The sequence below is a fragment of the Cololabis saira genome, chromosome 9 (assembly GCF_033807715.1).
Source record: "Cololabis saira isolate AMF1-May2022 chromosome 9, fColSai1.1, whole genome shotgun sequence".
Taxonomy (NCBI): Eukaryota; Metazoa; Chordata; class Actinopteri; order Beloniformes; family Belonidae; genus Cololabis; species Cololabis saira.
The window spans coordinates 38701374-38713370 of NC_084595.1; the positions used below are offsets into that span (position 1 = coordinate 38701374).

Sequence of the window (11997 nt, forward strand, 5' to 3'; positions counted from 1 at the left end):
CGCTTATGAAAACATCCTCTGAAATATCAGAATTAATAAACCATTTCTTCTTCTGCCATCACAAGTCTGCCTGCAGTAATTTGACTGACCAAAACATCCTTTTCAAAAAGTCTCATATTTTACCCACGAGGCTCGAGCACCGACCCAAGAGTTTCACCCTAAATCCAGCAACAATATACTGCAATATACTGTACTACAATTTGGAGGTTCAGGCTGACGTGAGGAAGTCTCTGTATCTGGTAAGCTGCTGTGATGTAAATTAGCTGGAAGAGACGGAAAAACTCATTGTTGCAGTTGTTATTTTTGTCCTTGTGGAAATTGTACCAACAAAGAAATGAAGGATCTGTGAAAGTTCATGGTGACAGAACAAAATAAAACAATGACGTCAGCAAAGGCAGCAAAATTCTTGATGTAATAAGAAGATTGATCAGATTAAACAGTGATTATTTCATCCATCTATGTAACACAGTGATTCACAGTTTGCTGCAGCAGCTCGACTGCAGCGTCACCAAGCAGCTTCTGCTTTCATAAGACTGACTGTGATACGTAGAACGTTTAATAATAATAATAAACTTTATTTCTATAGCATCTTTCATACAAGAATTGCAGCTCAAAGTGCTTCACAGTAGGAACATAGAAATGTTAAGAACAATGCTGAAGTTTAATTAGCTCCTTAGTACTCAATTTCATCAGAGAAGTTAAATGTGTCCCGAGTGGAAAATACAACTAGGCAACAGCAGAGTTACACTTAGTTGAATAATTTAGCTGTCAAATACAATTATTGTCAAAATAATGATATAATAAGGTTTCAGCAAGGCAGTCTGACCCCACTGTTATAACCATAGTGTCCAAGTTTTTATCCATCTTCAGTACACGTTCATTATAGCAAAGACTTTAAATCTGCTAGGATCTGCCCAGATGATGAGATGAGGTCTATTATCCTCACATGACCGTACACCCCATCTATTGTTGCATTTCTCAAAATACGTTGTAGATGAAAGAAACAGTAAGTTGTGAACTACTGAAGCTTCTTATAAAGGGCCCAGTCTCCCCCAATTAAGCTCCTTAAAACAATGTTATTTATTGTTTACACCCATCATAACTCAGATGAGGGTCTTAAAATCTTAAAATGTTATTTTTTTACTGCGTTTGATTAACATTGATTATCTAATTATTATATTGCTATATACCTTTTACTCTTTTATGTGTCTCCTTTTTCTTAAAAATATTCTCTCTGTATTCCAACGTATCTTTAATGTTTTACATGAAGCACTGAGTAGTTTTAATGCTGTGACTGGACATTGTAGTTATTATTTCACAAGACGAAACTTTAAGTAAAACTGTACTTGGAAGTTGTAAACACGCATTTTGAAATCTTTGATTTGGAGCAGAACATTTTACATCTGAGTACAAACATAGGGGTAGGTAGCACAATTTTCATTCACATTTGAAGGTACTCTTGCTCTTTAGCTCATATACAATTGTTCTGCTAAAGCTTTTTTACAAGATAAAATCTATAAATAGTCTTTTAACAAAGTTCTAATCAGAAAAATATCTCCAAACTGATAAATAAAAGCCGCTCAGCCTCTTCATTTGATCATATTTAAAGTACTGGTTTTATCTATTGTTCGTTTTTCATTTATTTTTGTTTAAACTTTAAAGCATGCCTTTTTTTATTTTCTACTGTGATGCTGTTTTAATGTCTGTGTAAACCACTTTGACTCACCTCGTTGTTGAAATGTCCCATACAAATAAACTTGCCATTTGTTCTCTATGCTAATTTCCAGCAATGATGACACATAAACATTAACTCACCTGCTCCTGTTGACATACTTAAAAACACATTAACATGCGCTTACACACACTAAGAGCAACAAACACACTCACTCCGTTGCTTCCGTTTCGCTCTAAATATAAAACGCATGGATAAACATAGACCAAACTCAGGAGCTGCTGCTCTAAAGTTCTCTGCTGAGCTCATTCTTTCTACCTGTTCTTACCCAATTATTGCGTAATTAAAGGTAGCTTGCTCATGCAGTGAGTAATGTTGGTGGAAGGAAAGCACCATTAAGCTGCATCCTTGTGTTCTTTGACAAAACAAAATCTTCCACGTGTGCCACGGACACGTGTGGACCAATTTTGTGGTACTCTTCCATTAAAGAAAGAAAAACACACAATGGTCACTGAAATAACTTAAAAATAATAATTTACTGATTACTGAGTGACGAAAAACTGATGAGTTCAGAATTGTCCAGTGTTGTGTTTTAGCCATTATTGACCATTTTTAAATGTGTGTTTCGAGTCATTACCACGTTAGAGAACCTGTGACCTGCAACTCAGGACAAGCTTTCTTCCACATTTTACCCCAGAATGCCTTAAGAGTTCATTGTACCAGCACAGATTCAAGACGCCCTGCGCCAAACACAGAACATAACCGAGCCTCCTCCACGTTCCACACAGTCTTCTTCTGAATGCTTCCTTTTAAATGTGTGAACACTGAGCTGATATGACCTTTTGAAAAGCTCTCATCTTTCCAAAGGACATTCTCCCAAAAGATTTGTATCTTGTCAAGATGTATTTTGACAAATTCTTCTCAATCGTTCACGTTGGCTTTAACAGCGACGGATGCTGGATCGGGCACGAATGGACCTTAAGCTTGCACAACCACCTTGAATCTCTTTGGAAGTTTTTGTGGGGGGGTTATGATTCTATTTAACCGTTGATGTTGTTAAAAGATGAAATATAATGTCTGATTGACATAAGTAAGTGTTCACTAAATTATTATTTAGATAGATAGATAGATAGATAGATAGATAGATAGATAGATAGATAGATAGATAGATAGATAGATAGATAGATAGATAGATAGATAGATAGATAGATAGATAGATAGATAGATAGATAGATAGATAGATAGATAGATAGATAGATAGATAGATAGATAGATAGATAGATAGATAGATAGATAGATAGATAGATAGATAGATAGATAGATAGATAGATAAATTGTGAAGACCTTGATGACAAGCTGATGGTCATCATTAATTAGTTTAGCCCCATGGTTCTAGGTTAGGCTACCCTTGAGTCAATCCCAGGATGCTTTTGTCCCTCGAGGGGAAATTAATTTAGCAGTATGGGAAACAGTCATCATACAAAGACAGACATACAAATAAGAACAATTAAAACATTAAAACATGACATAGTGACCATAATAAATGGGTAAAAGCAGAAGTGCTTCCAGCAGTGCAGGCAGAATGATACAAATGTATTAAAAATATAAAAATTTATTTGAATTGATCATTTTAACAGCGGTTGGTATAAAAGAAAATTTATACCTATTGCTATTGGCCTTGGGAAGCCTATAGCGCCGCCCAGAAGGGAGAAGGACAAACTCTTCTGACAGAGGGTGATCAGGACTGGCCAAGATATCTTGTGCCTTATTCAGGACTCGACCTTCGTAAATGTCAGTCAGAGAGAGCTGCTGAGTGCCAATGATTTTACTGGCTGCTCTGACAAAGAAGCTTGGAGGAAGCTGTCAGAGAAGCAACCGGGACCCTTTCCATAACCTCAGCGCTGCTGCTGCAAAGGAGGGGTCACCTCAAACAAGTAACCTCAAACCTGCCGACATCAGATTGCACGTCGGGATCCCGGGCTGTAGTAGGTCAGCAATATAAGAAGGAGTTTTGATCATTCAGAGCTCTTTGGCCCAAAATTGCTGAAGGTTGTTCTGCTGTTAAAAACTCATGAATCATGGGATGTATTCAGTTTTTACACACGTTGTGTCATCTACAGATATTAATAGTAACAGAGAAGATAGACTAAGAAATCAACCAGCACATGCACAAAAGAAAATGTGTCAAGTGTGGCTGAATACCTTGATGCCTTTTTTTTTTATTGTTAATAAAAAACGATGCGTCATCTTTTAAGCTGCAGAACATGCATCTTTGTTGTGACAGTGGTTGTATTTGTGTCTCAGAAAGTCGTCATCTTCCTGCCGTTAGCTAGGCAGCCGTGTGTTTACAGTGGGCGGCTGTTGTGAGGTGCTCCTCTCCCGGCTTGTGTCAGACTTTCCACGCGTTCATACCACCTATCCCCAATGCCATTACACACAATCCAAACAATCTAAATCCATGGCCGTTTAAACAAAACGTGTCAGAGATTTTGGGCTGTTGCCGGGGCTGGGCCACGGCGGGGGGGGAGATGTTCTTGGCATTCCAAGTAGGTTTCCATTGGATTCCAACGGGGCTCATGTGATGGGATATCCTCTCTCTGCAGACACAACAACAGGAGCGACACACCCATGTGTGCAGCCTCCCCACCCACACCCTTAGGTGTCCTCTTAGTTACAGAGCGCTGGAATACAATGAAAACACAATGCATCATTTTATTAAACACACACAACAACGTGGGAGGACAGCCTGCTAAAAAAAACCTGCACTCATGGAAATCTGGAATACGGAGGCAGATGGAAACAGACAAAATAAAAATTTAAGATTTACACGCATGTGGGAGTCAATGAGTTTTTCATTAATTATGATCATTATAATAATATTATAATAATTATGATGATGATATAGTTATGATTTGGTGTCACTGTACCACATGATGTCACATTAGGGTTATGTGGATAACATCTCACTTTCTGTCCATATTTGTACATGAAACCAATTATCAGCCACACAGACTCATAAAACTCATAAAACTTTATGTATCTCAGTTTCAGACACTGATATACAGATAAATCCAAGGGCTTTCTGTTTCACCTGGTGGCAGATTGTCTTACAGGTTACAGGCTGATGTTTTGATATGTCTCTCCTTTTATTATATTTGTGTCCCTTTAAATGTTGACTTGAATTAATATAACCTGTTAAAGCGGTAACACATAACCATGAATGGTAAATTGCCTGTTTTTGGTGCACATGTTTTACAGTGCGGCCCGTTAGAGTCAGTTGTCCATCAACCAGGAGGTCACAGGGTTGATCCCCAGTCCCGTCAGATGCTGAGGTGTCCTTGCAAGGGACCACAGTTCATATTTTTTTATTTATCCTTTATTTATCCAGGAAAGTCCCATTGAGATACAATATCTCTTCTGCCAGGGAGTCCTGGTCATATTTAGGGGTCCATATGAGCTAAAAGTGGGCAGCAAAATGGGTCCCAAGTGGATTTGTCTGTGGGCTCCATGCTTGGGCCTAATTGTATTTGCCCATATGGACCCTGATTTGGAGCTACCTGGTCTTTTAGTTGGAGGTTTATTTTCTTATGTGAGAAATATCTTACTAAAATTATATGGGACCCACACAATTCCACGTTTCTTGACCTCATTGCCATTTTAGCCCACCTATACCTAACTGTATAACCGTTGTACATCTATATGGGACCCGTGCCATTAGACCATTTCAATCCAAAATGCACTCTGCAGCCATGAAGCTCACTTTTAATCCAGATGAGGCTCACAAGGACAGTTGGGGGGGGGGGCTGCAAAAAAAAGGCATCTGATAAAAAAACCTCTGCCAAATTCATGATGATACACTGCAACAAAGAGGAAAGATGTGAAAAGTAGCTCTGAATTTGTCATTTTAATCCTACTTAAAGTTGTTTTCTGTTGTTCAAAATCCTTAAATCAAAACGCTGCTGATATATATTTTCTGCAACGTGGACTGAGAGCTGGGGGCAATTCTTCATTTCCCGATACCAATAACTCCCTGTGGATAACCAATCAAACACGGTTTTGGTTTTTATTTCTCTACTTAACAACTTTGTGCCCTGAGTGAAGTGCAGGCGTGACTCTTGATATCACTTCATTACAAAAACAACTGTTTATTGTACGTGTGTACGTGAATCCTTGCTGTCGAGAGCGCACCTCGTATCACTAGGGCAGATACAAACACTAAATTTGGGCCAAGGTAGCAAGGAGTAACAAGTTTCCGGTTGTGACGTTGTTTCTAAGTGACACTTTTGAACCCAGGTTCTACTTTAAGCCTCATTTATGATCTTAAGCAGGGTCATGTTGAAGCAATAACAGTTAAAGACACAGTTACAGCTCCTTCTGACTTTTAATGGAGACGAGAATCAAGTCAGAATACATCAAACTGCTTTTATGTCTCAGTCTTATTGTCTAATTATTCAAGGGCATCATATAAGTACATAAGGTGCAAAATGTGTTGCCTGGGGCAAGTTAATCATTACATCTACACACTTAAGCACAAACACGCACGCACACTAATATTTGTTGGTTTTGGTGAAACACACACACACACACACACACACACACACACACACACACACACACACACACACACACACACACACACACACACACACACACACACACACACACACACACACAGTTTAGGAGTTTAGGGGCAGGCGTTGGTCTATAAAAGCAACACCCAGTGGAGGTAAGGAGAGCAAACCACAACTATCAGCAAGCGACGAACACACACCAACACACACATTCAGACATAGTTTAGCGAAGGACAGTCATACACTCAATACTCTCTTCCTGGGATATGAACCCTCTCATCCTCATCTCTCTCCTTTGCATCGGTAAGTCCGGACTTGTGCTTTAATTCATGTGTAGACAGTTTTAAAATCAATGAACTTGAAAAAGGAGGATGTGTGAAGCCGGGGAGAAAAATGTGAATCTGCAAGTGCGGACTTGCTCGGCCGGAAGAAGAATTTCAGGTGTTTTTGTGAAAAAAAGAGAATTGTGTCAGCAGCACCTTTGACTCCCATATGACTAAATCTGTTCTACGACAACGATGGTCTGAACGACCATCACATTCTGAATATGTGGTGTACCTTGACTGAATTTAATCCATCATCAGTGTAGTTGTGGATGTGGACAGTTGGTCTCATTATAGAAGAGAAGGATTCAAGAGAAAGCAGTTCAGCGTAGGTATAAATGATAAAATTAGCCCCTACTAGTTCCAGTTTTATTATCATTCTTTTTTGCACTAATCTCATTAATCTTTACAGCATGTCCATCTCCTGCAATGCTTTGATTAATATCATCTCTGATTCTAATCAATAGAGTAAAAATTGTTCTTTCTGTAGGCAGCAAACTTTAGTCCACTTCTACGTCACTAAACTTTTGAATATGTACTTGGAATTAGCTTCTTGAAAGATCATGTAGAACATAAAGAAAAGTGTTAATGTTTCCATCCATATCAAGTGATCTTATTCTGTGTGTCTGGTCTGTTTTTTGCAGCTGTCAGCAGAGCTCAAGGTGCTCAGGAAATTGAGGCCACGTACTCAGGTGAACTAGCTGGAGTTACAAGGGGTTCAGCCTCCGGAGACGGACTCCAGAGTTTGCTGACTGAAGATGATGAGCTGGAAGTAGATGATGAACTTTCAGGAGGAGACAATGACATTTTATCCTCCCCTGGTATGAAAACCGGAGGGAAAACAAAAGCAAAATAGCGTAAATAATTGAATTATTTGCTTGTATAGTCAAGAGTTAAATCCTTTTTTCCTTTTTTCCCTTTCACAGGGTTTGACCGCAGTAGGGATGAGAGGGGGAAGAGGAAAGGCAAAGGAAAGAAGAAGAACAGACAAAAGAGCAAGAGCACAACTCCTTTCAACCCTGACCACACGTTCTTCACCAGTGGACACACTTCCACGTTCAGCAGCACTCAGGATCCCTGCACCACCAGCCACCTGGGCTACTGCATTCATGGCTACTGCAAGTACATGGAGAGGCTGCAGGAGCCGGTGTGTATGTGAGTACAAGCCAGTGTCACGGTGCACCTCGTCCATGCATCGGCCTGAAACCTCCTTCCAGCACTCTGAACATTCATCACCTGGCCCCGTCTCGTCACTGATTGATGGGTTTGTGTCTCTCTATATTCCAGATGTATGAAGGGCTATGACGGAGAGCGCTGTGGGATCCAAACTCTGGAGGTGGGCGTACCGAAAGACGAGCGCTACAGCGCTGAGCTGGTGCAGACCATCTTAGTGGTCATTGCTGTGGTCCTGTCAGTTATCAGCTGCTGCGCCGTCCTGCTCATGGCCTGTGCTCAGTGAGTCACAAATACACTCACACATGTACATTTAAATGTTAATCCTGCAGCCAGCGTGCTTTCAATTCGGGTTGATTTCAAGCAGTATGTTTTTGGTGAGATTCATCTTCCTGAACTTTAATGATGAGCATTTTTTTTTTTGTAACATGTTTCTTTATTGGGTAGTCCATGTAAATTATATTACACAATAAAACATTTTTTTAAGGGTTCAACAGAATACCCCGTTTTATATTTTACCATACACACAAAAAAAACAACAAATAAAATAAATAAGGACACAAAACTTAACATAACAAACACCCCAAAACACACACACTGCAAAATACGTAATTATAAACAGGTCCCAAAGTAAGTACCAATTACCAATCAAACTCTGACTGAAGACAATAATAATAGGAAAAATAAAGTAATAAAATAAAATACAGGACACGCAAAACAACAACAACAAAAAAATAAAAATAAAAATAAATTAAAAAAACGAAATAAGATAAATAAGTAAAAATTAAAATAAACTGACATAAGAGGAACCCAAAAAAAAAATTAAACATGGTTAGCAATATCATACTTCCCTGTAATTAAATTAAATCAGATTAAATTAATCTTCCAAGGATGCCAAAGAATTAACAAAAGAAAGAATAGGTTCCCAACTATAAGAAAACTTATCAGAGCAACCCCTAATACTGTATTTAATTTTCTCTAAATATAAAAATGACATCAGGTCTTTCAACCAAGAATTGGGAGATGAGGTTTTTGGTCCTTCCATTGAAGTAGAATACGTCTACGAGCTACAAGAGAGGAAAAAGCAATTATATTAATCTCCTTCTTAGTAAAACTATTAAAATCTTCAGGTACACAATGATGAGCAATTTAATGCTCATATAAAGTCCAAATTTCACATAAAGTAATGACCTAGCACCACTTTGTTCAAGAAATCCTCAAAAACTGCTGATAAAATAGAGCAAATGGAGCCAAAAGTGAATAACAGTGACACATTTGAGCAGAAAGGCATCACTTTACTCTTATTAGCTTGATCAGCTGCTGGATTTCAGGTGGGATTGTTAATTCAACACTATACACACCTGATGACAATATGCTGACTATCACTTTGAGCTGCTTTTCTTTGCTTTTATCCCAGTACCACTTTTCAAGAAAGCTGCAACTACATTTTCTTTTTAAACTCTATACAAAAGGCATCCTTACTCTTTGTGACTAGGAAAGATTACTGAGGCAACCATCCACACCCATGAATCCCAACGTAACACACATTCACAGTCCACGCTTCCTGCCTGGAAACACCTCTTGGCACTGACACATCAAAACGAATATCAACACACCTTAACACACCCACCCTAGATGGCTCTTGCTCACATTTACAGCATGGACTTACATGGCTTGTAGTGAAATCTACAAATATTACTATTATTAAATTGTGTCACATCAAGCCCTTACTCATTTTTATATCCCGGTCTTACGTGACTAACTCTCATTGCGTGACAAGTCTTATGGTTCCTTATCAAGATCTGACCAAATCACAGCTAGTATTTAGAAGCTGGGCAAAAAGTCAGACTCTGAGAAAGTGCACAGTAATGCAGTTATGACTTTACAGCCACAGTTCGATGAAGAAACTGAGATAACTAGCAGGAGTGTCATTTCAGGTTAGAATGGAGTGAAATGAAATAGATGAATATGTTTTTATGGGCTATAGACCGTCAACACATCTGCTCGGACCTTTACGTTCATGTTTCTGTCAGGGTCAAAGCCACACAGCCTGCTGTGGACACATGTCTCATGTCATATGACAGACACAAGGGACATGCTTGCCTTTGATTCTCACGTTCAATATCTTTTGCAGTTACAGGTCACAAAAGAATTTCCTGGCATCCTACCTTGGAACTGGATCAGAGCAGGAGAAGCTGAAGAAACCCGCCGGTGACTTGGTGTGAGAACATCAAGTTCTACGATGAGGTAAGGGTATACATGAACCCACCGTACTAGCCCACAGGTCCAGGTTAGTCTCAGGAAATATCAGAAAAACAAAGTTAACAGTGTTTAACATTTGTGTTTTAAAACAAACCTTTAAAAAAAAAAAAAAAACTTGAGAAAAACTGTATTACTGCTGTTTCCTCCAACTTTTTTTCAACATAGCCTGGTCATTTGTATGCGTTCGCCTTGTCAAAACCTTTTCTCTGGTGACATGAGTCTGGTACCATCGGTACAGAGAGTACCAAACTATTTGTAATGGGTTTTTTGTGAGGAGTAATAGAGGAGGTTCTGCAGAATTGATAATAACACCTTGGGTGAACGTGTTTTTACTGCAAAACCGACAGCAGTCATTCACCAGCGTTCCTACGCCACTCGTTACTAGTCTGGTTGTCATCTCTGATTGACGTCTGCAGTTTCTTCTGCATCCGTTGGTACTCCCTGGAAATCAAAGCTGAATCCAGAAGAACCAGACAGATTCTTGGTATCAGACTATAAAAACCGGGTATCTGCCTGGGCTGGTCTGTGTGGAGTCCTCAGAGTTCATAGAAATAAACCATCGGACTTTCATCAGGATGCTGCCGTGTGCCATTTGTTTAAGCAATAGTGTAATGCTGTAAGAAAGACATGATCTCATACCTTCTTGTTTTTCTGGTGGTGATGTGTTTCTTTCTCTACTCTTGCTTAATTAAGCCCATGCAACCTCTTCTCACGTGACTATAAAGCCAAAGAGGAAGGAGCAGGGTTTATAGGAGAACATGCACGTTTGTTGTTGTTTTCGGTGAGCGTGGCGGGTTGCATCATGAGGAGGAATCCCCACTAGAGGCATTAGTCTGGATTAGGCAGCGGTGTCACGGCCTGTCCCGTCTCTGCGCTGCATACCAGCGTAAAACAAAACCGCATGCGTGAGCGAAAACATCAGCCAGTGTGACCAATGACTGTAGTGACACGCTTACTAGGCACCTCGTTTACACACATTCAGTTTAATTAATGCCAACAAATATATTTTTTCTCTCTCATTTTGCCCCATTTTGCCCCTTAAACACTAATCTAGAGTCACATGATGTCTGCAGGTTTTTACACTGTGAACCGTTTAATTGATGCTTTGACAGGACGATGTAGTTAATACTGTAGATGTGTTTATAATTTCTACCAGATTGTACTTCCGAAATGTAATAACGAAGTAGGCGATGGCTAAAATATTTTCTATAATTAATTACTGCAAAATAATTGTAAAAATTAACATAGAAACATAGAAATACCTCAGTTTAGGAATCATGAAAAAGCAAATATGAATTCTTGTTTTTAATGGCTAAGCTTGTTGTTTCCAAGCCAACATTTGTTAGTGCTGCTCATCTGAGCTATAAATGAGCTTATTCCAGTTTGAGCCCATGTAAGTTAACTACTTGGCTTCGTTTTGGTAGTTGGCCCGAGTGGGACCAAGTTAAAAAAAACAACCCATTCAAGCCCATGCCTATACATTATCCATGTACGTGACCAGAGCAAGTAATTCACAGCAATTCACATTTTTTGAATGATTTATATTCAGATGGGCCCCACGTGCAAATGTTGATTGGGTTCTGAAACCTAATACGCTCTTTGCATGTATTTTGACTATTTATAATTCATTAATTTGCATGTTTACGCTTTAGTAACTTCTGATTTCTCTGTTTCCACAGCCTTTTATTCAGTTCAAGGACAACACAGAGGGGTCTGAGGACAGCGAGAGCACTAGACGGCTTCATTAGATGCTGCGTGAAACCACTTTCCACAACCAGTTAGAATATAATTTATTTAGTGTAATTATTTATTGCTGATAACTGTTTTTAGTGTTTGTGTGTTGGACCACTGTTATAATGTCTGCGAATGCTGAGCATTCAGTCAATTTTTGGTTCTGTAGGTTTGTCTTATTTATTGCATTGCATTTGTTATAGGTCAGAGAAACGCTCTTCTTCTAACTCTGGAAAAGTGATGGAATTTGATCACCAATAAAGTG

At 39.1% G+C, this 11997-nt stretch overlaps 1 protein-coding gene across 1 annotated transcript; it reads left to right on the top strand.

Annotated features, from left to right (window-relative positions):
• The first annotated feature begins 6388 nt into the window (after positions 1 to 6388).
• On the top strand, positions 6389 to 11997 carry areg (amphiregulin). The gene is made up of 6 exons (XM_061730082.1): positions 6389 to 6546; positions 7211 to 7387; positions 7493 to 7721; positions 7854 to 8021; positions 9874 to 9986; positions 11681 to 11997. The coding sequence occupies exons 1-5, from the start codon at positions 6510 to 6512 to the stop codon at positions 9962 to 9964; spliced, it is 702 nt and encodes a 233-aa protein (XP_061586066.1). The 5' UTR covers positions 6389 to 6509; the 3' UTR covers positions 9965 to 9986; positions 11681 to 11997.

Excerpts from the sequence above, each read along its gene's own strand:
- areg (XM_061730082.1), top strand. The coding sequence starts at position 6,510 with ATGAACCCTCTCATCCTCATCTCTCTCCTTTGCATCG. Across the intron at positions 7,722-7,853 it reads CTGCAGGAGCCGGTGTGTAT|ATGTATGAAGGGCTATGACG; the intron begins GTGAGTACAAGC and ends TCTATATTCCAG. Across the intron at positions 8,022-9,873 it reads CTGCTCATGGCCTGTGCTCA|TTACAGGTCACAAAAGAATT; the intron begins GTGAGTCACAAA and ends TATCTTTTGCAG.